At 33.2% G+C, this 27,593-nt stretch overlaps 1 protein-coding gene across 4 annotated transcripts in view; it reads right to left on the bottom strand.

Annotated features, from left to right (window-relative positions):
* REV1 (REV1 DNA directed polymerase) overlaps positions 1 to 27,593 on the bottom strand; it is a 118,615-nt gene that overhangs the window by 36,643 nt on the left and 54,379 nt on the right. For 2 of the 4 annotated variants that reach the window (XM_007501123.3, XM_056808277.1), the window contains 7 exons: positions 27,117 to 27,243; positions 21,871 to 22,039; positions 18,973 to 19,125; positions 15,483 to 16,198; positions 12,669 to 12,776; positions 10,483 to 10,599; positions 5,748 to 5,868 (listed from right to left, as the gene is read on the bottom strand). In XM_007501123.3, the coding sequence (XP_007501185.2) occupies positions 5,748 to 5,868; positions 10,483 to 10,599; positions 12,669 to 12,776; positions 15,483 to 16,198; positions 18,973 to 19,125; positions 21,871 to 22,039; positions 27,117 to 27,243 (1,511 nt within the window). Of the gene's footprint in view, positions 1 to 5,747; positions 5,869 to 7,728; positions 7,925 to 10,482; positions 10,600 to 12,668; positions 12,777 to 15,482; positions 16,199 to 18,972; positions 19,126 to 21,870; positions 22,040 to 27,116; positions 27,244 to 27,593 lie in introns of those variants that run through there. The other 2 variants (XM_007501124.3, XM_016424865.2) reach the window with 2 other exon arrangements.

Raw genomic sequence — 27,593 nt, 5'->3', positions numbered from 1 at the left:
TCACTAGGTCGTAATAGGATAAGTGATGTAAAATACTGAAGTGAGCAAAAATAAAATCAATGAGGAAAATCTTGTTCGGACTGGGGTAGGGAGAATGAAAGAAGGGGAAGGAGAAGTGCCAAAGGGCAGGTAGGTACATTCTCTGAAAGGATCCTATAAAATGTTGAAAGTTCGTTCTTTATAAAGACAATTCCAAGTAAACCAAATTCTTGTTTATTTCCTCAATAAGTGAGGTATTTAGGTCAAACGGTTAATAAATAAACTATTAATCAGAAGCAAGATGCTTAATACAAACCTCCCAAAGGTATAGGGGAGGAAAAGACACTTAGAATCCCCTCGGTTCCTCATAACAATACTGAGAGATAAGTAGAGTAGGTATTGTTTCTTTTGGTAGATGAGTTAAAGTGATCGATCACAAAGTTATTATGCATTTGACCCAGTATTCAAATCTAGGAAGCTAGTTTCTGATTCTGAGTACACTCCTTACCATTACACGATTATATCCCACATTTTAATGACTTCTTAGATTATCTTTGTAACTAACATGTTATCATCCCTTTAGAGTTTTTAGGAAACAAGTTGGTACCCAGCTTGACAACTACAGATTCTGATGGAAAACAAAGGCATCATAAAACATATTCAGTGAAGACTAAATCTTAAAGTGAATAGAGTTAGAACTGTTAAAAGTCAACTTCAGTATTAAAGGATATTATTAGGAATGTAAAGTTAATGTAGAAAATCAGATTAACTAAAGATTTTCATTACTACTCTTGCAGGATAAATATACTCCTCTCCTGTCTTTGGTATATAATAGGAATTCCTGAACCAGATATTAAGTATGATGAGAACATTTGATTTTTGCTAAAATTATACCAAGAAGGGAAGGTCTTTCTTTGGCTTCCTCAATTTCTGCTTCAAAGGGAATGGAGACCATGAATGCTACTATTCTACTGATATGGATAATTGCTCCAAAATACCAGTGAGCTTGCCCATTCCTCCATAGCCTATGCAATTCTTGTCCATGTTCCCCCAATAAATCTTACAAAGTGAGTCCATGCTACATAGTAAAGGTATTTTCTTTATCTTTTAATATTGTGAGGATACCAGTTTGTCAAGCACACAGGGCACTGCACTAAAGCAGCAAATGGCAAAGAGGTTATATTCTAAGGGGACTACAACTACATATATGTAGACAGGATATATACAATGTAAGTGGAAGATAATCTCTGGGGTAAACAAGAGGTTGTAGAACTAGGAATGGCCTCTTTCAGGAGGTAGAACTTGAACTAAATCTTGAAGCAATACAGGAAAACCAGGAGGTGGGGGTGGGGGGAAGGCATTCCAAGTCATAGGGTAGTCAATGAAAACTCAAGAATTTGGAGTTTTTTCAACATTTTTTTTTTGGTGGTAAGTCCCTAAGAACTATCCTGGATCATGGTACCACTGAGACACTCTGTATCAATCCATGTAGGTCTTATCATGGGAAATATCTTGGAAAAAAGTCTTTAAATTAGCATTTTAAATTATTAATTCAAATACTTTTAAAAAATGGAAATGAACTGGTAAAATTCTGCATTTCCTGATACTATCAATTTTGTGATTATAGTCTTTGCCTACTATAGAGCATTGCTTTGTAAAATGTCAGCCTCTTCCTCTCTTTGTAAGAGAAGTCCACAGTAAAGGTGTATAGAATAATCTTGGAGATTTTGTAGAGATCACCTTTACCTATAATAATAGGTTTACGTTATTTGAGATCTTCTATTATTGTGAGAATTGATCCCAACTCACCCCCTCCCCCCCCCACAACACCCTCTTGCGAGGTTCTCAATATCATGTTGCTTCTGGCATTATGCTCCTCTTTGGGTTTAATTCAACTGTTCTTTCATCTTAGTTTATTTAATGCCATTTTTGCTTTCTTATGAAGCACATGTAAAGTGATGGCTTGACATTCAGATTTTTTTCAATTATTTTTCTAAAGTTTATTCCAATTCCCCTTTCTCTCCAAATGCCCTTAGCACAATTTGACTTAACTGGACCCTAAATAAGTCACTAATCCCCCTCTAAGCCTCAGGTTTCCCCTCAGAGGGAAAAAACAAGAGGTCTATGATCTATATGGGCTCTAAGATCCCTTTCCCCTCTAAATCTATGATCTTATTATCTTTTCCAAGCTGCTCTATAGACCTGTATTTATCTTCACTGGTTATGTTGTATGAGGCAATAATAATCAATCTCCATCTTCCTCCACAGAACTATACAAACAATTTATACTCTAGTTACCCCAGCATCTCATCTTTGTCCAACAAGAGTAGGCCAAGTTCATTTCTAGGTTCTTTTGGTTTCCACATTGTGGCAATTGATTTGTTAGTTAATTTTATTTCAGAAATATTGCTAGTATCAGTCATGGTATTTTATTTTATATAGTGCCCATTTCTTAGTATCAATAGCATATTTAAAAAGATCAAGTTGGAACTGCCTCAATTATACAACTTACTTTTCATTTTTATTATAGTTTGCTCATGATTTTTAACTTCTCTATGAAAGTCAATCTATAGAGAGACAACAGATTAATAAATGACTCCAACTGGTAACCAGTTACTTCCAATTAATTATAGCCAACTTAAGTTTAGGGGACTGGTTTTATTAAGTGTTTTTCAAGTCCCATGCCTGCCATCTATAACCATAAAAAGGTATTCAGGCAAATGTTTTGATGTTTTTTGATTGTTTCAGCTGTTATCTGACTCTTTGTGATACCATTTGAGAGTTTTCTTAACAAAGATACCAGAGTGGTTCGCCATTTCCTTTTACAGCTCATTTTACAGATGAAGAAACTGAGGCCAACAAAATCATAAGACACATGTCCAGGTTCATCCATCCATTAATTGCCTAAGAACAGATTTGAACTCAGGAAGATGAATCTTCCTGACTTCGAGTCCAATTCTCTATACACTTCCCATTAAGGGTAGGAGAGGTATGAGGATTCTGTACATTACTATAAATTCTTGGTCCTTTACATTTCCAATTGCTGATCATTTTCTAACATATATTTCTCAATCTTCTGAATGCCAGCTTTATTTACATTCAACCAGCAAATCTTGAAGTGTGGTCAGGGGACCCAGGGGGTAGTAGATAGGTCTGTGAAATAAAATTAAGTTTCATAATAACATTATTTTTCAATTCTGATATAGTAAATATTGGTATAAATTTTGGGGGAGGGTTCTCAATAATTTTTAGGCATGTAAAGGGATACTGAGACTAAAAAGTTTTGAGAACGACTTCAACAAAATAATTGAGAATTAAAGTATGCAATGATTTAGGTTGTAGAGCGCTTATTGAGTTTTCTCTACTTGCTGTTCATTTGCAACAGAGGTTGGTAAATAAACTGAAATTTTCTTCATGATGGCCTTTTTTCAAATACTCATCAAGACCCATTAAATGAAATTTCTTGTTGCCTATGGATACGCAGCAAAAACTCTCAACTTTCCGTGGCTATGCAAAGAGAACATATTTCGCTCCAAACTTCCTTTTCTCTTCTGATTTGATTTATATTAAGAAGGTCAAAACTGATATATTTCAGTTGCTCCAAAAGTTTATTTACTTGCCGGTCACTGACAAATAACTTGCATTTAGAGAATCACAAATTAACTTTATATCTACAGATGATTTTAAATTAATGTGATTCTCAATATGTTTTGGCTTTCTCACTGCAAAAACGAAAGGGTAGCAACATATTACTTGGGGGTTGTTTTGTTCTATTTTTTGCCTCAAGAACTACTGTGGACAGAGAATTCATCACCAAATAGGTAGCCCTTCTGTACCTGACTAGACTGGATCTCAGAAAGCAGACATATAGTTGGTTACCAGGACCATACACAAAGCCTTACCAGTACGGGATAACCTGTCAAAACTTGTCCACAGCTATCATAGCTCTGCTGAACCCAAGGCCATTTCTTCCATGCATCAGAATAAGGGTAGTATGAAGGGGAGGTGTACATCAGTGCTCAATGACTACTAAAAATACATAAGACTGTATAACAGCATCCATCCCAGGCAGAATAGAAAGTTGTTCCTTGATTATTTGTTAATAAGATATCTATAATACAACATTTAAAAATATCTAGCATTATCATTCAGATTGATTAGACATGTTTGCAATCCAACAAATATTTACTGTCTGTAAGTCGTTATGTATTGTCCTTTGATTATTTTATTAAATTACATTATTTTATAAACCCATACCACATATGCTTAACATTAAAAAGAGGCCTAGAAATAAGACCTTTGTCAAGGGAAGGAAAGCAACAAGAGATTACAAATGTAACATGACCATTTGAGGGTTTTCTGCTTAAGAAGTGAAATAATATTCATTCTTCTGTACATGTTTATACACATTTTTTTTTGCTCCTTAAAATAACTATTTCCGAAAGCAACTTACAAGTTGGTAACATTATTGGGGTGGTGTTCTTTTTGTGCAAACTAAACTGAATATTCTTATTAATTAGACTCAAGGTTGAAAGATATAAATAATGCAAGATTAATGTGCTTCCACTCAATAGTAACAAAAGCAAGACCTACATAAAATAATAAATAATCATTACAGTCTTTAAGCTTGGCTTTTGGGGAGTTGGGGATGGGAGGGTAAGGAACTAGATCTAGGATGATATTTCTCTACAATTGCAAATCTGAATCTCGCTAATAACAAGTCTTATGTGAGCTGTCAGGGATAAGGAGAGAGGAAGTGATTTGCCCAAGGTAACACAATCAAAAAGTGTCAAATAGCAATAACATTTGATACGCACATTACTTCAAGGTTCCTAAAGTGTTTTACAGATATTTTATTTTTAACCTTTATAAAATCAGAAATTTAGTGTGTGGTAGAATTCAGAGGATAAGTATGCAAATTCCTTTCTTTTACAGAAGAGAAAATGGAGGCACAGAAGGTAAGTGGTTTCCCTAACATCACACAGGCAGTATGGCACAGATATAGCACAATTGCTCACTGCAAACACAGTACACTTCACAGCACAATACTGTAGTACTATGCTGGTTTTATTATCCTTATTTTATAGATCATGAAGATGACATTCAGGAGGATCCTAAGAACATGCATCTAGAGATAAAAATGACCTCACACATGAATGGATCAATACACTTTTTTACAGGTGAGAAAACTGAAGCCCAGGGAGAATAAGTGATCTGCCCAAGGTTACACAGGTAGTAAGGTTAAGAGGTTAAGATGTGAACCCAGATCTGCTGAATGTAGAGTAAGGTTCTGTGATGTGTCCAAAGATCCACAACTAAAAAGTTAGGGGTAGGATGTGAACTCAGGTCTTCACGACATCATATCCAGTATTTTGTCCATACAGGAAAAGCTCACTTTTTCTAAGACTGATTCTTTGATAATGGTCACCATTTAAATAATACTTCAAAGGTTGTAGTGTTTTACAAATATTATCTCATTTATCCTCAAAACAACTCCAGGAGGTCACTGCTAATCTTCTTTACTCCTACATTCCAATGGGAAGTTATTTAGGATGGACGCAGAAAAAAAAAAGACAAAAGAACATATTTGTTGTCTAGTTCTAGTCTTAACTTGTCTAGTCTTGGCTTGCCCTGGTCATTGGGAGGGTGAAGGAAGATGCTATGGTCAAAGTATGGTATGCTTTGAGGTAAACATACTATTGAATACATCATCATCTTCATCAATCCATTTTTCCATATAGTCTACATTACATCTCACTTCCACATACCTGGCTTCATAACTACAAGATGCAATTTCAGCCTTGGACAAAACAGAGTCAATTCCATTTGTCTGTGCAGAATCCTGATTCTCCAATAGTGATGCATCTGGTACATCAGGAACTCTATCTGCTTTGAAAATAATAAATTGTTATGATTATGTTTTTTTAAGATTAATATTAGTTCAAAAAGAAGTTTTCCATTTCTTTCATTTTACAATATATAACAAATGAAACTGCAACTCCAACCACTGGCAGCTATATCACTCTTAATAAGGAAAAACACATTGCTCCATTATTATTTGTATATCTTAACCTATAATTAAGTAAAAATAAGGTCATTATTATAAAATGAAAAGTACCCATTTACTATATAGACCTTCATAAGCCACTGAGGCTTTTTAGAACACAGTACAAAATAAAATATTCCCTCATTATTAATATTTAATTCATTCATATTCATAAAGAAATTCCTTCATTAGCACAATTCTCTTGAAACCAATACAGATAGAGATCAGGAAGTAGAACATATATTCTCTTAAAAGTTTTCCTATAAAGGACATGAAATTTTCAATTCATGAAAAGAATAAATTTCTTAAAGTATGTTTCCTAATAATTGAAGTAAAACAGCAAAACCCTTTTGATATACTAAGTTTTTTTAGTCCCTCCCTCTACCCCTGAATATATTCCTGCTAAAATATTGCAATAATATCAACTAAAAAACATGTTTTAAGTATATCTAAGGCAGAATCATGTTTAATTAGAAACATTCAAGGGCCAAAAGAATACTAGATGTTCAGAATACACATTGGTAGGCTTTGGCTAATGGTCCTACAAATTCGCCAATTATCTCTTGGTCTAAAAACCAAACAGTTATTGTGTTCACTAAATAGCAAAAGCAAAACAAAAGAACAAACACATACACATACACACAACTACATAAAAGGAGAAACTCTAGAGCCTTCTGGCTGCTTGCCACTTCACTTCCTTTACAACCTTCAGCTTCACTAGTAATTCAGAAATAGACAGTAGAGAAAACAGCTTCAGTTATAGGTCTCCCAGGATGCTATTATTAGGTTTCAAGAAGTGCCTGCTGTAAAAAACACATTGCACATTCTACAAAACACACTCTCCACCACATCTATGCTACTATAAACAAATATAACACTAGATTGTAAAACAAGACCTAAAGACATCACATCTGCTAATTCCACAATTCCTATTTTGAGATCACTACAACTTATAAATGAACTATTTCTGCTGTTTAATTCACAAAATTTATCACATGAAAAACTAGCCACCCTTAAGTAACCTGAAAAATACATGGCTTAGGGACATGCAACAACTACTCAAGAGTACAGGTGACTACTCCCCACAAATCACTAAGCCAGTTTCAAGTATTTACTGAATACAAACACACACAAAGACATACATACATACAAAGAATAAACTCCAACCAAACTTTTAGATTCCAAATCTCAATGGAACTTGAACCTGTTTAAGAAGGAATACTATAGAATATGAGTTATGATCTCATGTACACTAAGCTAACATATATTATACTTTTCCAATGTAACACAACCTCTTAAAGGGAAAAATGTTCAAAGTTTCTGAAGGATCTTAAAACTAAGCAACAGTTCTAATGTTCTTTGATTCTAAGCTAAAATTTTGTAAGAAGTACAAAACTATCCTGTCAACAAAGGGGAACTACTAAGCCAAAGAAAAGGGTTGCAACATGTGAACAGAGACTAACCATGTGGCCAGTTGCTTTTCAAAAGTGCTCTTACTAGTTTATGCACTTAAAAAATTTTTTTTCATCATCTTTATATTTGGAAGCCTTACTAAAAGTACCCAAAGACACTTGAAATTTCAAATTAGAGAAAAATCATGCCCAAAGTAAAGAATGAGAAGAACAATTTCTTTGGTCCATGCATTCCCACGCCCTGGCCTGAGATGCAGTGCCATCTTGTTTATCTTCACTGGGCTCGCTGACCTTTTCCACATCGCAGAAGAGTGGATCCCTCCATGAGCTGATAGAGTTGCTTCATGTGAAATTCAGGGCAATGCAGGGACACACTGTCCTCACTGGAGGGCAAGGTAGAGAACTGCTCATCAAAACTTGACAAACTAGACGGGCACATGGTGAATGTGGAGGAACGGTTGGAGAAATCAGAGGCCAGGACCCAAGTCTGTGAAAAAGAAATCGCTGAGAATAAATCTGTGACTAATACGATGTTTAAAAACTGTTGCTCTTTAGAATGAAAACTGAAGATGCTGAGGGGTTGGGAAACATCTGCATCTTGGGAATCCTGGGAGAGGGAAAAGGCCCCAACTATGAACTTTAAAACTGATTCAGAACATCAAGGCCATCAATGTGAAGTGGTACTTCTGCATATCATTCAGGAAGCTGCTTCAAAGTGAAGGCACAGATGAAAATTGCTAGAAATATTATTTGACAAAGAGTTTCAATGTGACTAATAAGAAGTTGGAAGTTTTTATACAAAGAATCCAAGATGCTATCTTTCCTAATATTGTGACCAGAAAATAGGCCAAAAGGTGGAAATAGGATTTTTTAAAAAGTTTGTAGACAATTGGAGCCATTTATTTCTAAAACTGTTTTTCTGAAAGTGTTTTTTTAAAATCTGATGATACTGTATTTAATAAGCTTCAGGCAAAAGATCAGAAAACTGTGTGGAGAAAGGAATATGAGGTCCTGGACAAATGAAGTAAGTATGCTTGGGTTTATTTGTAATAGAATCTTGCAATAAGGAATAGACTATCTGTTTTGTGTGTGCAACACACAAAAAGTGAATTTGTTATGATTCCAATGTCATAAAATGAATAATATGTTTAAAGCATGAATAGAAATATATGTTCAGGTTCAGATAAAGTTGTTTTAAATAACGTATCTTTAACAAGTAATGAATACATACTAAATGACATTCTCCATTTCCTATTAAGGAACAATCTATGCTAGCTTTCAGATGATAAGTATAGTGTAGGTATTTCTTTTGACATTTGTCTCTTTAGATTACTATGAGTTTTAAGGGGAAAGGAGTGAATTACAACGTCCTCTAAAGTATGATAACAAACCTTCAGCTCCCTAAATAAAGACGGTCAGAAAACCAACTGCCTTTTCAGAAAACTGTGTAGTTTAAGCTGTATTCTGAGGAAGGAAAGAAAAGAGAGGACTAGCACTTGGCTTCTCATTAAGGATGCATACTAGTTATAAAGTTCTAGACACAGACATCCTGAGATAAGAAAGATGCACTTGAGCCAGCAGTGAAGATTACCCATAGTGGTAATCTTATGCACAAATAATAGAAGAGATGTTATTTAAATATCCACTTTTCCTCAAACTACATTTGCTTCCGTCCACTTTTCCATATTTCTAAAAAAGCTCTCTCCTTTCCATAAAATGCCAAAGAGAAACTTAAAAAAGTTTCCTCTTCTCATAACAAATACCAGAGAGAAACTACACCAAAAGAGGAAAACTCCACAATCATAGTACCAACCATTAAGAAACAATCCAAATAGTTGAATGTCACAGCACAACAATCTATCCAGAACAAACCCAAATACCATTTCTAGAAGTATTTTACCTGACAACCTAGAGATCCATTTTAAACACTTAGAAAGCTTTAGAAGACATAGAAAATACATGCATAAATACATTCTCTAATATTTTTGTGAAATATCCAAAGATGACTACTATCAAGAAAACTGCTATCAGGATATAAGGCTGCTCAAATGATCTATCTACTTTTCCATTTGTCTCCTTACCTTTATCTGCTTAGTTTTCAAATATGAAGCCAAACTTTTAACTCCTAAAAAGCAACAAGGCCAAAAATCTAAGGAAAAAAGCATATTATCTATACCCCTTTACAGGAATTTAAGTTAAAAGTTAATCTAATTTCTAAACGCACTCTAAATATTAATCAGAAAGGCACACAAAGCCAAAGGAGAATATAAGACGTTTTCCATATTCCAAGGAAAAAGCCTATACTTACTGCCAAATGTGTTTATAAATTAGCTCTTTGACAGAAACTTCACTTAGAAAGAAAAAAAAAATAACAAAAATGTCTTTTATTTGGTATATTAATATCTACCACTCAAAAGTCACAAAGCAATAAGTCAATTAATACTGCCACTTAGTGAGAAAAATATTATATACATTTGCCATAGGAAATTATTTCAGAAATGAGTCATGATGGTATCTTCAACCATGATTCTAATTCTTATAAGTGCATGGTGGGAAAAATTCATACCCTTGGACAAGATTAAGATTCCTCTAAAAAAAAATTTTAAGTTTTAAACTACTCTTTCATTTCCTTGACAAATGCTTTCAGTTACTTCAAACTGTTTTTCTCTTTTTACTGTGATATAGTGAATCAAACAACTAATGTTACAAACTTTTTAAAAAAAGGTCATTTTGCAAAACAAAATACCATTTTTCATGCTAACTGTAGAAAAAGCAAACTAATTCTATCTTTTAAAATATCTCTTACTCTCTAGAGAAATAGAAAACCATTTACTATCACTTCTGACTAATATTACACACAGGCCACTTATTTTGTACTTAGACACTACTTTGTTCTAAAATATCATAGCAAAAAAATCATGTGAATACAAAAGCTTGTCTTTAACTTTGATGTTATATTTCAACCAAAACATCAACAACAACAAAAAAAAAACATAGTTCTTCAGCAGCAGCACAGTAACTTCAAAGTGAGCTTATTATCTGTACCTGCTTTGCCTTTCAGTATTTTATTCTGGTAATACTGCCATTCCAGCTGGGGGTTAGCTCCAGGGCGTAAGGGTGCCCTTCCTGTACCTCTGTTACTTGTAACAGCTACTGGCTTTCCTGGAGATGAAAAAGATTTAATTATATATAAATTATGTAAATTTCAATATGCTAACATAAAACCAGAGATGTTTAAAAATAGCATACTCAAGTTTCATAAATCTTCAAATTGTAAAAAGATTAACTGGAAAGATCTTTAAGGAATCACACTGTTTTTAAATTATCTAAATTTTGTTGGTCTAGGCAAAGATAGCTTTCAAATGTGAAAATTACTTCTGAGAAAAAGGCTATATAATACATATGCCCACATCATAAGATTTTAATTTAATTTTTCCTTCCAAAGGTTTTCAAGAATCAGAAGACAATTACTTCATCAATTAATTAATTTACAACTATTTATCATGTGCCTATTCCACACTAGACACTATGCTATGAGTGCAAAGTACTTGTACAAATATAAGAGATGAAACAGTAACTATTCCCAGCAAGCTTGCATGCTAAAGTATGTAGAAAACAAGCAAGTCATGGGCAAAACCAAGATTTTAACAAGAATATTTTTAAAAATTAAAATTCCATATGCAATAGAGACCTATATGATGGAATGAATCACAGGAAATTGATAACATCTGCTAGAAGTCTGTCTTATGTTATAAGGGTTTTTTAAATATAATTACTATATGCACAGATCATGTTTTGATCACCTTTATAATCAATATGGAAATGATTATGTTTTATTGTAGTTATAAAATTATTTTTATACACCATTTTGTTTTTTAAAGAAAGTTAATCACAATATTCTTAAACAAGAGTATGAAACATTTACTAAATATTTTATAAGAAAAAGCATACCAAAACCTTTATTTATGAGCCAACTATATAACTCTTCAGCATTTCATATTTCCTCCAGAGTTAAAATCAGTACTGCCAACAATGGATGAGATCAATACATATAACAGCAATTTTAGAGCAGCAACTATTGGCAAGTACAAAGAATCGGACTCTAGCAATACACATTGCAAAATTTCATCAGAATAAAATGCTAAATATTAATTCTTCTCAAAATGTTCTAAGGTTCATAGTTGAAATTGGGAACTCCAAGTTTCCACAAAAAAATAACTGAACATATTACAAATGCAATATACTTCCAATATACTATAAAAAAAATGAAGGGATGATTTTAAGGAAATATGGAAGATTTGTATAACCTGATGTAAAGTGAAATAAGCAGACCCAGGAAAATAATTTATACTGTAATGACACTGTAAAATACAATTTTCAAAGACTTGAGAACTTGATCAAGCCTGATTTCAGAAGATTGAAAATGAAGAAAGTGATCTACCTTACTTGACAGACAGGTAATAATACTAAATATGCATACTGAGAGACATTTTTTGACATGGACAACATGGAAATTTGTTTTCCTTAATTGCACATGTCTGTTATAAGAATTTTGTGTATTAAGGGTTTGCGGGTAGAAGAGGGCATAAGTGCTTGCTAATTTTTTCAAAACAAAAAAATCTAAAGTACAAAGCATACTAAGTAAAATTCTGTAAAAACAAAAGCTACAAAAAGTCTATATTAAAGATTCACATTTGCAATTAATATTGGCTACTACAAAATTCTCTAATGTTTAGACTAGTCACTAGATTGTTACAACAAAATCTGACACACAAATTAATTATTTCATTTTAATATTTGAGAGACTAATTAGACTATCTATACACCAAATATCATTTTCTAGGTTTCAATGATACTATGTAAATACAAAAAGGGACATCTTTTGAATACAGACTGCAGTCTCTTACAAAAAAATCTCTTCCTATGAACAAATTATCTACAATGTTATTAAATATATTAAAATCAAACAAGAACAAGGCCAGAAGCAGGTCTTAGTCTTCCTTAAACTCAGGCTAAAAGCTCTTTTATCTCTTTTTCTATAATAGAAGAAATTTATATACAGCATATGTCCAAACTCCTATTCTACCACATACCTTTCTTGATAAAGGAATATGAAGAAACCTAAACATGGGAGCTAAAATACTGAAGAAGAGAATCAGAGGAAAATACAATTTAAAATAAGTATTTCACTGTTCAGAATTTTTAATAATGAGAAAACCAAGAATCCTTACCTTTGAGATCTGGTCTATTTCGAATTCCCACTGACACAAAGAAGCAATCCATGTCAACGTGCATTATACAGCTCTGATGTCTGGATGGATTCAATACAGACATATTGCCTGTAATTGAAAGAAAAAAAATGTTGAAATCTAATTTCAGTTTCAAAAAATTATCAAATAAAAGAGATCTAAAAATTCAATAAGGTTGAACAAGAAAACTTAGAGGGAAAAAAATGTATGACCTCAGAAATTAAAATTTTGATTTATCAGAAATAGTCAGCAGAAGCAAAGTGGGTAAGCATGCCACCCCAGAGGAAAGAAGGTCTATAAGCAAGACCTCTCACACATACTGATTATAGAACTCTGGGAAAGTTACCAAACCTCCCAGAATTCCAGGTAATGCTCTAATACTTTAAATTGCAGAGAAGGTGCCCATTTATATTTGTAGAGTTTACTAATCTAAATATTCCCTATGCCAAAAAAAATCACTCCAGATTGTTTTAACTTAATAACTTGTATACCTCCATCAAAAAAAATTTTATTTAGTAAAATTGCTATTAATTTTAAAAAATCATTTTCTTAATTTTTATTATATTAAATTTTTAAAAAACTTTAATGGTCACCTATAAATTCAATTTTAAAAAATAATTTATTTTGCAAATGTTATAAGTATTCAAAAAGATATGCTTCCATGGACCGAGAGTCACAAAGAGACATTTTAAAAAACTTCTCTACTAACATTACAAATATATATTTAATATAACTTAAATATATATATATCCAAAAATGCCTTTAGAAATTCTGTAAGAAATATGTTTTTTCTTATTAACTTTCTTATGTATCTCAAATATGTAGTCCTTAAAAAAAAAACAAAACTTGAAGGAAATCTACCAAAAGGGCAGTGGGGGGGGGGGGGTAAGCCTTGCATTCCTTCCTCCTCTCTCAACTCCATTTAACTTTGAAGTTTCTTGTCTGAATTGTTCTGGCTTTCTGATACCCTCCCAAATGGAAATACAACAGAGTAAAAGAAACTGAAACAAGGGGAAAAAATAAATACAAATAAAATTTCATTCAGTAGACTCCAAGGAATAAAGAATCATATTTAGTTTCTTTAGGAAATCTGAATTACTGAAAAAAAAAAGTAAAATATCAAGCATAGGCTACAGTTTAGAATTATTTCTTGTGATTTCAAAGGCTTTGCTTTTTTTTAACACCTAATCGAGTGCTACTATATATATCTAGCTAGAGAGAATGAATCAAAAATTTAAAATTCACAACAGTAAAAAATTCTCTTTATTAAGTCGCTATATGAGGGATACCTATAGATAAGCTTAACACTCATAAAATAGATACCTCTTTTTCAAAAAGATTAAACATTTTAATTTTTTAATACATGCCATTGTAAGGTATTCAATAAATCAACAAATATTTACCAGATGAAATATTTCAGTGTATAAAGCATAAACACATTAGATCCTAATCTGACATCAAGGCATGGAGGTGAACCTGGATTCTCTGAGAATGTGGGAAGTAGCAAGGAGTGGGAGAGAGAGCAAAACAAAGATTCCACAAGCTAAAAAGCCTTCACATACAATAAAGAGACTATCTATGGGGAACCAGTCTGCTAAATAAAAGAGATTCGTCAATAGCAGGCTGACCCCAATTTGAATTTTTTTTAAAAGGCAACTCAAAACTTATTGATAGAAAATTTTTAAATGGCAATTTCCTGTTTTTTTTCTATCATAGAACTAATTTATAATACCTCTTTCAAAAATAATTTAATTATATCACCTTTCAAATTTAAGTGATAGTTAAAAACACCAAAGTGAGAATCTATCATAATTCTATTATTCTAATGTACTTCACAAATAAAGAAAGCATTTGTTTTAAGTAGAGCAAGAGAAAAAAAGGTAGAAAAAAATGATTAGAAAAAAGTTAAAAGCAGTTCACTTAACTAAAACTAAATATGTTTTAAGATAGGAAGGATTTTTCTAAAACTCTATCTTGTTACCTTCCTATAATTTGTAGCTAATGGCATGGCTTTTTGTTTATGAAATAAAAATATTAAGGAGTAAAATGAGAAAAATTTACCTATTCCATTTCTAACTGAAAACAAACTGTTAATTTTCAAAAGTTCACTATAGTCATAGAGCTATTGTATGTCAAGCTAAATTAATTTCCTACCAAGTTTTTATAAATTAATTCAGATACTAACTTTCAGGCCTAGAAATTTATGTAACTTTTATATGGAATACACTTCATTCTCACCAGTTCATTGGGACTATAATTTAGAGAACATATGCTATGTTTTACATACACCAGAATCTAAAAGTCATTCAACAAATTTATACATGAAGTGACTTCTCAGAATTCAGTCACTTAGATCTGTCAAAATTACTGGGAAACTTTTGTATTTCCAACTTTTAATTTACATTAAAATCAAAAACCCTATTTTAGAGGGCAGCTAGGTTTTTGAGTGATTTAGAGTCAAGCCCAGAGACAAGAGGTCCTAGGTTCAAATCTGGCCTAAGACACTTCCTAACTGGGGTCACTTGACCCCCACTGCCTAGCCCTAACCACTCCTCTGCCTTGGAACCAATACTTGGTATTGATTTTAAGACAGAAGGTATGGGTTGAAAAAAAATCCTATTTTAAAATCAACTGATAAGCTTTTTATGTTCTTTAATATTTCTACTATGAATTAGTTAACCTGTTGATTCTGTACATTAATAGTTATTAATCAGGTATGGTATAACAACTTCAACATGAGAACAAATGATCAAACATTATCCTTTAAGAAAGAATATGTCTTCAATAAGTATCTACCTGCATCAGTTATTATAAGGGCAGACCTGCTTGCTTTCATTTTTTTTAATTTTTCCCTTCCTGGAAAGACACCACTACTTTGTCTTTGTAAGGTGTTAACAAACTCAGTCAATTCACACTTCCACATTGATATGTGATGCAGTCTTGAACGAGAATAAAAGTCTGAAATAAAATTGCAGTCTGAAGGTTTGGACAGCGCTGAGGAAGCTGCTTTGCTAACAGCAGGTAATGAAGAAGTGCTTTTTGTGCTTGAAGGCCCCTGAACAGTGGAGTGGTGAGCACCATTTATTTTAGTATGACTGTGCAAAGATGACGATGAGAATGAATTACTCATAGTCCTGTGTGGATTCCACAAAATGTCTATGTTTCTGTTGCTTTGATGCAACTGCTGCATAGTGCAGTCTCTAAAATCAATGTTGCCTTTTTCAGTCTTCTCCTCCTCTGACAAAGGGCCTGGAGAAAGCCTGTCTGCAACACCGTTGCCCGAGGGCACCAAGCAATCCTTAGTCTTTAAGGCACCATTAGAGCTGAGAGTATGTCCATTGAGAATGGCAGTGTTGTCTCGGGGATGTTTTATTCCATTTTGTTTCTTCCCAGGAAAAATCGGCTCCAGCTCCATAAGCGTAAAATCATCACTTGTATCTTCTTCATTCCAACTGTTCATTCCATTAACTTTGATCTCATTTTCTGTCTCATATTTCTTGATTATCTGGTTTCTAAAATGAAAGTAGAAAATACTATTTAATGTGAGGATTACTCAGAAAAGGTTCTATACTTTTTCCAGATTGATACAAATCCCTCTTATCTTCTAGAACACTGGTCATAAGCATCAGTTTCCTTACCTTTAAAATGAGCATGACCAACCTCAGTTTTGTAAACCTTAAAGGATAATGTAAATATGAACAAACAAGAGTATTTAACTCCTTCCAATAAACTGAAACTTAATTTTTTTTGCAAGGAATAAGCAGCAGGTCAGTAGAGAAATTTTAGGTCAATTAACATAGTTTTCAAAGAAATTTGCTCCACTGAAAGCCAACTGAAAAAAATTTTAGAGTTTATGGGGCAGAGATAAAGTAGGAAATACACACAGAAAAGGAAATGCAATGTCATCTACAGGAAACAGCAAAAAGACTGGTTCAACTAGAAAGTGGATTGCATGAGGGGAAGGGAATAGGAAGTTGGAAAAACAGGTTTGGTACCAGACTGTGACCAAAGGAATTTATCCTATAGCCAATTTAGATGGGATCAGTAGTGTTTCTTAAATAGAAATGGAAAGGTTAGAACATAACTATTTGGCAGTCAAATTAAGATAGACTCAAGAAGAAACCAGAGGCAGAAGGCCAATTAGCAGGCTACTGAAAGTGTCCAATCATGAGGAGATCAAAGTCTGAATGGCAGTGGTGGCAAGAATAGGAGAAAGATAAATATCTTGGGAGACAAAATTCCTTAACCTCAAGTGCCCACTCCCTTCATTTCTTTGGGCTGATTTGAAGGTATCATTTCATAATGTTCAGGCAAGCTGTCATCTTTTCCATGGAGATTTTGCTGACTCTGTCTAGTGAACATTCCTCTAATTTCATGTCTCTCATGTACCTTTATTTTGATCTGTAGTTTATCTCTTCATGTATGCCTCTTCCTTAACCAGATTACAAATTCTTTTTCTAAAGAGGAGGCAATCTGGAGAAGGGGAAGTGCTGACTTTGGTATTAAAGGCTCTAGGTTTCAACCTGCTCTGTTGTTGGCCTTGACCAAGTCACTTCTCTTCTCTGAGCTCCAACTTTCCCTTCTACGTCAGACATGGAGTTTAGATTTGGTGAACTCTACAATCTTCTCCAGTTCTAAACCTATAATCATGATAAGTTTAAATGAGGAAACTGTTTTTCTAAGTTTTTCTATGGCTGAATAAAAATTCCAAATTATGGACCCTGATATATGGTGTAACATACCATAGAGAATAATTCAATGTCATTTCTCAGCATTGCAATTTGCATTTGCAGACAACAGAAATGCTGTCTGTGTCACACACACACAAAATACCACACACACAACAAACTCTCTGAAATGAAACTAAAGGAGAGATTTAGAGCTGCATTCCTCATACTGTCATTGCCACTCAATCATAATATCATGCTGGCTCAGCCAACATGTAAGATATTGGTAGGGTGTGGGTTTCAGACTCTCAGAGATGCACAGAGCCTCATAGAATAAACAGATCTTAGGAAATGATTTAGGAAACTAAGGACCAAAAGGGTTAAATAACTGGCCTAAAGTCATAAGGCTAGAAGTGACTAGGAAAATTGTTGTTTTCATGGTAGCTTTCCTGAAAAAAAATTTTTAACTGGAAAATGATGGAAAAATAGTAATGATTTAACTACTCACCAGGCAATTTTCTTAAATTTCCAAAATTTCACAAACTATATTTAAGATCAATATTTTAAGATGTATATTTACAGATAACTTAGATTTAACATCAAATTCTCATTGATTGGGGACAATGGATGGCTCAGTGGATTGAGAGCCAGGCCCAGAAGTGGGAGGTCCCTGGTTCAAATCTGGCCTCAGACAATTCATAGTTCTGTGACCCTGGACAAGTCACAACCCTCATTGCCTAATCCTTACCACTCTACTGCCTTGGAATCAATTGATTCCAAGACAAAAGGTAAGGGTTTTAAAAAAATCCTTATTGATTAAAATTTGTTCTACTTTTTAGCACTCTGGGTAAAGTAAAAAGAAATGCTGGCTTTAGTTATACTAATTATTTCATTTTGATAAATTATAAATTTTTTTATGTTGCTAAAAAAATCTATAAAGCCAACTGATAAAATTTACAAATTCGATTACCTCTTACAATGAAGAAAAACCAGAAAGTCAAAGAACAAATGGTAACAACAAAAATTTTACAGAAGGTGAAGCAATATATTAGACTTTTGATGTTTAATTAGATTCCTAATTTTAAGGGAAAATATATCCAACCTCCCAAAGAAAGCAATTTAAACTAATATATGTGAAAGAGGTTGATAATAATTAGCCACCTGAAATATAAGTTGAAGCAGCAAACCAATTAACTGCAATAAGCAATTTACCCAAGATTAGTGCAATTATAAATTAAACCAGGAGACCCACGGTCAACAATGTATTTCTTAAAAAATCATGTCTATTTTTCTTTAGATAGTGCTAACTAAATTTTTATGCAAAACTTAAATCTATATATTATGTGAATTTAACCTTTCAAAAGTGACTTAAAGCTTTCATTATTATCTTGATTTCTATTCTATGCATATAATAAAACCAAAAAATAATTATCTATGCTATTCTTAATATGAATCTTTCACCATAATACTTTAAAATGGCTAAACAATGAAAATACCCAGATTCCATGTTTCTGTTTGATTACTTTTAGACAACACCTGTGGTGCACTCTAAGAAGCAAAACCATATGCTACTACTGGCAGACTGCTCTGGCCAGTACTGCCGTACTAGAAACACTTACACCCTGTTGTTGAGCTCTATCGCTATATTGCTTGGACCTGGCATGGAATCCTCAGGCTTGCATATGGGATTGAAGTTGAGACTTTTCTGAACACTGGACTGCTTGGTATAGAGTTGATATGGAATGTATGATAGGAGACGACCAGCCTTAATGCTAAAATGTAAAAAAAAGAGAGAAAGTTACAGTCCAATATTTGTTTAAAAAAAAAGAAAAGTATTTCATAACAAAATCTAATCTTAATTGAGAAGTATTTTATCATCTTTCACTTTTGTTATGCAACACGTCTTCCTCTATTTTCAGTCTCCAATTTATAACAGACTTACCATAACATTTAAAAAGGTGATGTGTAACACACATAAAAATATGACTCATTTTACTTTAAAAGTATGATGATTTGAAAAGAGAATTTACAAAATGGGTGAAAAAAACTCCAAATAACAATTATGCCAGTGGCTGGGAGGATTTCAGTCCTTCTGGCTTCAGAGCTATGCTATAAAAGGAGAATAAAGTCAGTGTGAAAGAAAAGAATCATTTCCTAGTCCTCAAATATTATATCATGAAGTGTTCCTAGAAAAAGGTGTGTGTGTGGGGGGGGGGAGGCGCCTCGTTTTTTTCAAATTGCAGTTAACTTCCTTTACAAGTTATCAAGTCCAAACTCTTAAACAAGAAAACTGTGAGATAAAAACAGAAAACAAAATTATCTAAGAAATCAAAAAGAGTGCAGAAATAGAGATGTGTACTATTTTTGACTACATTAGCTACATTTTGTGAGACTTATTTCATCACTGTATTAGGTACTTTCAAAATTAAAAATATAAAAAGCATAATTGTTGCTCTTTAAGGACCTTACAATCTAATAGGATCATACTACTCTAAAATTTAGTTACAAGGAAAACATTGTAACATGTCATGTGTATATATATATTCTTTTAAAATCCTACCACATTAAAGCGTTCAATAAATATTAAGTATCATTACTAAATACTTTTATGTCTCTTCCAAATGTTGAGACTTTCTTACCACTGAAACAGCTTTCTGATATTTTTTCTCAGTATATTAGCAACTAAATTCACTTTGATGAGATAGAAGTCAACTCTTATAGTGAAGTTCTAATGTAGGGTTTTTTTGTTATTTCATGTTGGGGGAAACTTTTGATCCATTTCCAATATGAAGATAACCAATATATTTAAACTAACATGAATTTCAAATGGGCTCCTTTAAGAGACAGATAACTTTCAATGATTTTCCAACAACCCAAACCCATAACCCTAGGCAAAAAATTGATTACATTTAACATTCCAGATGGAGCATGGATGTTAGTTGCAAAATTAAATAAATATTCATCTAATGCAATCACAGCCCTAAAGTGGAATTACTCATTTGATGTGTGTGGTTCTCTCCACAAACCCTTCTCTTATCACTGTCTTTTATCAACAATCACATATCAAGTTTTCTCTTTGTTGGACAAACAATGGAGCAGACCTGAAGACTTGTACAGAACCCAATATTCAGCCTTCTACTGTATACTGATCAAACAAGGAACAGAGGCAAAATCTGAAAATACATCTTAAATGCCAGAGTTGGGCTAAATGGAAGTGAAATGTAAGGTATTCCTTTAAGCCATTTTTATCTTCCTTCTATCTTATTTATAATACCCGCCTCCCCCCCCAATACTTCAGATAATAAGGACATTTTTTTTTGGTTAGAATAATGGTAAAAAATCTGGACAACAACATCTGAGAAATCATCTATACAAGTACTTTTTAAAAACAAAATTATTGTGGCATTTTTCTTTGGAAAAATAACAATTTAAAATACTTTAAAGGAGTAAAAATCAACTTGGATGAGACTATATAATTTCCACCATATGACAAATTACAGTTGATGGTGAAGCATGGTTTCTTTTGTCATGTTTAAACCTATTCTTAAGTATATTTCTTCCTTTCTTTTAAAAACAATTACTTTCTGTCTTAGAAGCAGTACTGTGTTTTGGTTCTAAAGCAGAAGAGCAGTAAGGGCTAGGAAATGGGGGTTAAGTGATTTGCCCAGGTTCACATAACTAGGCACTAAGACCAGTGCTCTAGGCCTAGCTCTTAATCCATGAGCCACCTAGCAGCTTACCTGAAGTAGATTTTGGTTATATTTACCCTGTATTCTTAAAGTCAAAGAGCATTTAAACCTCAAAAAATTGAAAGTTTAAAACTCTTACCTCTAGGGGAAACCATAAATAAAAGGAAGAAAAATAAAATATCAACATGCCAGGCCTATTTGTTTAATGTCAAAAAGATAATAAAGAGATTCTTGTCAGCCACAGCATGCTAAAAATCAATTATCCTGTTATTTGTTTATAACAAAAGAGTAGTGAATATAAAGTAGGGCATATAAGATGGCACAATGTATAATTGCCTAGCTTAAGAGTCAAAAAGACTCATCTTCCTGAATTTAAATCTAGCCTCAAGACACTTAATAGCTGTGTGAACCTGAGCAAGTCACTTACCCATGTTTGCTTCAATTTCCTTATCTGTAAAATGACCTGGAAAAGGAATGGCAAGCCACAATAATATCTTTGCCAAGAAAACCCCAAAAGGGATCTCAGAGAGTCAGACATGACTGAAATGAAACAAGTCAGTCTATATTCATAAATTTAAAAAGCTATAAAAGAAACTTTTTTACTTTAACCTCAAGTAATCTGTGTATATTAAAATAACATTTTCTTATTAAAATATGCAAGAATAATCACTGTCCTATAATTATAATTAATATAATCAGTTGGACAAAATCATTTGATTACCATTGTTACTAAATTTGAAACAAAATAGTTACCTACACATTTGGAGGTAATAAGTTATTTCCAAAGCACACAGAGCAAGAATCAAATTGCAGGAGAACTTAGCTTACCTTTCCACAATCCATTCAGGTCGAATTACTTTTTCACCTTTTAGTTCTTTTATTTTGGCATTAGGAAGATTAGTGGCAATAATATGTGTTGTTTTGGATCTGGAATAATATACATGGTACTGGCCTCCATGTAACATCATCAGCTTCCTCAATTCCTCAGCTGAAGGATCTGTAGATTAACAGAAAAACCATTGCTATATAATGCACATCAATAAACGCTTCCATTCAGGTGACCATAAAAAGGCTAAGGTAAAGCTGTAGGCATCAGAGGTAAAGCAAAATGCATTAGTGAAGCCCAACCAAAATAAAGTGCTTTCTACAATGTGATACTTTCCAAAGCAAAGAACTATTACTAATGAAATAGCAACTTTTCTTGAAATTCCATTTCATTTTTCTTAAGTCTAACAGGTTCAAAGTGAGTAAGTCAAACACATTGATGTAAGTTATTATTTAAAAAACTAGTTTCCTAATAAAATTGCCTGTGAAGAATTTCTAACCAACTTAGGTCAACACTTTAGACAACGAGATATCCTAATGGTACTCAATTAATAGAAGTTGCTCAAAACTTATTACTTTCTTCTGCAAAAGTGAATAAAACTCACAAATAAAAATTAGTTAATATACAACTTTCTGTGAATCTGACACCTCACAGATCATCTTGTCCAAAGTCCAAAACTTCCACTTGACAGTGAAAAATGAGGTTCAGTTGAAGCAAAATGACCTAGCACAAGAAGATTAAAAGGATTACTAGAAAATTGAAAAAACAAAACAAAACAAAACAAAAACAACAACCTAAGACTAGAGCCCGTGTCTTGTGCCATCTGATCTTCTAGTTGTATTGTATATATTTCCCATCAAACAATACAAAAATTTAGAAATGTAATTTGGGGATTCATCCTTTCCATTACTGCCTTTATAATCTTCTTAAGACAATGTTTTTATTATATCATTTACTGCAGTAATGGAAAGTGAAAGGACTTGTTAGATTAGGAGAGAGGGTTTAAATCTGGGCTCCAATGATGATTAACTTTAACTATGGACAAAGTATGTAACATCTCAGACTCAGTTTCCTCATCTGTAAAATCAGAATAATTTATATTACTTGTCTCACAAGGTTATTTTAAGGAAATTACTTTGCATGCCTTCAAGTACTATATACACATGAGATATTATATCATGTCTCCTACTCAAAACTTCAGTAGCTCCCAACTGTCTAATGAATGAAGGCCTTTGAAACCTGACAGACATTTCTCTCCATGTTTTTAATCTTATTTCATTTTCACAAACTAAACAAGTTTTAGGAAAACTAAACTCTATCTTCTCTAATAAATTAATGACAATAGGTCCACTTTCATTCTGCCTCTTTTCTAATCTTCATGCCTTTGGTTCATCTGAACTGCAATATTGCAGTGGATTTCACTATCATTAGTCGTTAGTCATTTAGCCAAAGGCTCAAGTCCTTTCATTTAAAATACAACAGTGATCCTATTTTACTACTTGAAGAATTCCCTTTCATCTCATTTCCTTAGAATCATACCCTATTCAATTATCATATAGTCTAGATTTTCCTCTGCATTCATCATTCTCCCCTATATCAAAGCCATTTTTGCACTCTTTCCCCTAGACTGTTGAGTATAGGTTATCTGATTTCTAGCTATCTTTCAGCAGGATGATTATTTCCATTATAGATTATAAGATATAAAGACTGGCCCACTGGTAAGCCCCAGCTGAACAGAAGTGAATCCACATTTAACTATTGGTTGACATTATTGTCCTCAGATTCTTTGTACTCTCACCATCAGAAATCAAAAAACCTTTCTGCTGCCTCTGATGGTGAGCAGAAGTGAAGGATTTAAAACTGGAAAGAATTTTAAATATAATGTAAGACTAAAAATGAAAAATACAAGTAGACCAGGGCTCAAATGTCATCTCTGATAATTACTAGCTCTATCTGCTCATGGGCAAAACAATGGGCAAATCACTCCTTGGAGTTAGTTTTCTCATTTATAAAATGAGTGGTTGCTCTGGGTTTCTAAGGCATCACATGGATGGAAAGAGTGGTTGATTTGGTTTCAGAGGACCTAACTTGGTATTTCAACTCTACTATCACAGTGACCTTGGGCAAGTGACTTAACTTTTCTCAACCTCAATTTCCTTGGTTAGACTACTGATAACCAAAGTCTCTTCCAGCTCCTTAAGAAACCTCAATGGCTCTCACATTTAACAAATAGGAACAAATTCTTCCACCTAGTATTTGAAGCTTTAAACAATTTTCCGTGATTTACTTTTCTAGTTTTATTTTCTATGTCCTTGCTCCTCTTCAAATGCCCTGTTCTTCAGCCAAGTTGTAGACCTCCCTGATAATAACAACCCAGGCCTTTCTCATCTCAGTATTTATGCTAACATTGTTCCCTCTTCTCAAAATGCCTTTATACCACAGCTGCATCTATCCAATTCCTATGCATACTTCCAGAACCAGCTCAAATGTTACCTCTTCCACAAAAGGCAGGCAGAATTAATCTTTCCTTCCAATGCAGAATATAAAACACACACACCGTCTTTCACATTCTTCTTTGCAGTAAAGTTATCTTTATCTTCCTTCCTCTAGTAGACTGTCACCTCCCTAAAGTCAGAGAAGCTCTTTTATTTATCTTTATATCTGGGTCTTCCCTCTCTCTTGGAGGACCTACTAGGATGCATTACATAGAAGGTAGAAATGAAATGCCTTTTAAGATCTTACTACTTGGCTATTCCTTTGTTTTGGTCATTTTCATAGTACATAAATACAGAATATTGTTAATCATCAAAGACAACATCTGACTTATCCTCTGCAATCTTACAAGGACATTGATGATGGTACACAAACCTGCATTTGCCAACTCATTCAATACTTAAAAGATCAATCCATCAACAAGCATCTATACACTAAATACTTGCCTAGCACTGGGCAAGGCATTGAGGTTACAAAAACAAAAGTCTCTACCCTAATTTTGATTACCTCTTATTTAAGGGATGTACCATATACATATATGTAAACAGAACATACATATATAACATGTACAAAAGAAGTGGAGAAGAACCAATGATAGATGGGGAAGGGAGTCAAAAGTGCCTCATGAGGAAGCTAAGCAGATAAGGAAAAAAGTCTAGGGATTACAGAAGGTAGAGTGTAATAGTCCAGAAAAGAGTAAAAAGATGTCTTGTCATGCTATGACACTGTTCACACCAGAATCATGATCTTCTACTAAGGCAAGTTTCTTTAAAAAAGAGAGAGAGAGAGAGAGAGAGATCTCTGGAAAGGTCAGAATTAGCCTAAACTATAGTGATTATACTATCAGAAAAAAGAAGGGGATATGGACACATTGAAAAAATAAAATCTACAACTTGGTAACTGACTGACAAAGGTTGGAGAGCAAAGGAGAGAGAGGAGTTTCACATGACTAAGATAAGAAACCTAGGTACCTAAAAGGATAATGGTGTCCTCAAAAAAAATAATGGGAACAACAAAAGAGGGAAGAGAGGAAGATCTCATAATTATGAGTTATTCTGGACCTACTGAGTTTGAGATCAAGTAGGCAAGAAAATCCAAATTCACCAAGGGCAGCCTGGCATTTTCTTAATATTTTCCTTTTAGGTAGAAACTTCCTATTAATATTTGTTTTGTCCTTTTCCTTCGACAGCTTAATAGGAGAGATTATGTCCAAGATCAGGACCAAGACCCTTCCCTTAAAACATAACAAAAGAGCAGAAGCTCAAGTACAAAAAGATCCAATAGCACTATGAAGTAGCTAAGGGCATGAAACATCTAATATTCTTCAGCCTGAGGACAGAGCCCTGAAAGATCTTCAAGTGAGAATGCATCCCTCTTTCAAGGAGAGAGAAGACCTACCGTGATGGTCTTTAGCAGTACTCAGTGCTCTGACAAGGATCACAGAGTAAGTCAACAAAAGAAGAAAGGTTGAATGTATTAGAAAATACAGCAACTTGTTATTTGAGCTTTTTCTTGTAAAGACCTATCAGTCTGATAAGACAAGTCCACTTTAATAATCATTGCCCTCTGTAAGAACAGATCCTTGCACAACTCTTTTCTAGAGAATGCAGAGGCAAGCATTAAGATGCATGGTAAGTTGCCATCAGCATGGACTAATCCTTCCTTTGCCAGACCACTATGCAGTAAGGAACAATGAGAATTATAAAATCAGACTTTGTCTAGTATCTCAAAAAAGGAAACAGCTCCAAACTTGCTTTTATGTTTGTTTCCAAAGGAGGGTTGCCATGTGTCATTGGATAAGCTTATAAGATAGTCACTATGTTACCATCTAAGCTCAATGCTTAATAAAGACATGCAAATGAATAAGCAAAGAATTAAAAGATGCTAGTGTGGTGGCATAGTGATAAAAGCCAAACTGGGTATTTCCACTAAATCTAGTACCAATATAGTGAGTCCCTGGAACAGGCTAGACACCCAGACTTCCATTTCTTGGTATAGCAGACAAGGAATGTGACTTTCTGACAATGTTCATTTTAACAAAAATCTGTTCCATCAGAAGAATGTGGATGTCCCAGGAAGTTCATAACTTTATAGGTAAAATTCCATTAATACATCATTTACTACAACCCCTTTGTTTTCTAAAGTATTCTGTTGTATAACAAAATTTTGTTGTATAACAAAAAACTGGTAAAAGGGTCTCCATTCTAGAATGGGGAAATAGGCTTAAAGTGTGGATGAGTGTGTCTGTCTGTCTCACATACATACAAACACAAAAGGATTAGAAATATGGAATTAGAGATAATTCTTTTCTGCAACTGAAACAATAAATTAATTTCAAATAAAATTGGATAAAAACAGATAAAATTTTATTCATTAAAATGAAAGTCTATCAGAGTAAACAAAAAGTGATTATTTTATAACTAATATTTCTGGACCAAACTAAAAATAAGTAAATGGAAGCACAATTGTTGCATTATAAACTTTAATCTTAATCAACTCACCAACCAGACAAAATAATAAAATGTTCAAGCAGCATATCTTTATCAAATTTTCATAGACTACAGACTATACAGTTCAATAAAGAACTTGGTCTTCAATTAATACAAAAATTTTTACCTGAAATTGAACATTTCTCATTAAATTAAAAATAGCCTAAAAATGAAATACTATATCAAACTGTTTTTCCATTTTAGTCAAAGTACCTCAGCTATACTAATATAAACTGGTTTTGAGGCATAATTTAAAAATACACAACCTGTATAGCCATTGACGTAGATAGCAACTCCACTAAAAATCGTAGATGGTGTTCCTTCCTTCTGCAAAGCAGCATCTGATCGGAATTGCTCCTCCAACTTCTGGACTTTTGCAGCCATGTACCCACCCTACAATTAATAATAAGAATTTAAAGAATTAGTTTTAAATATGTTAGGTTTTCTTTTCTTGTCTTCTCTTTTTTAAAATGAAAATTATATAAAAAGAGAAATAATTTTATTTTTTGCTAGTGATCCAAGCACATTAATAATAGTCCAGTCAATTTAAAAAAGAAATATAATTGCATATAAAAGCAAAAGACATCAACATAACTATTCCTTGAAAATAGATTCACCACTGGAATGTCTGACAAAATAAACTCTTCTAATATACTAAAAATATCAAGTTTTAAAAAAATTATTTTTATTTCACTTTTTAAAATATTCATAAATTGCATATTACAACTGTATTTTTGAGAGAT

This window comes from Monodelphis domestica, chromosome 8 (assembly GCF_027887165.1).
Source record: "Monodelphis domestica isolate mMonDom1 chromosome 8, mMonDom1.pri, whole genome shotgun sequence".
NCBI classification, from domain to species: Eukaryota; Metazoa; Chordata; class Mammalia; order Didelphimorphia; family Didelphidae; genus Monodelphis; species Monodelphis domestica.
The sequence above is the reverse complement of the archived record's forward strand: the minus strand, read 5'-3'. Positions and strand labels throughout refer to the sequence as shown.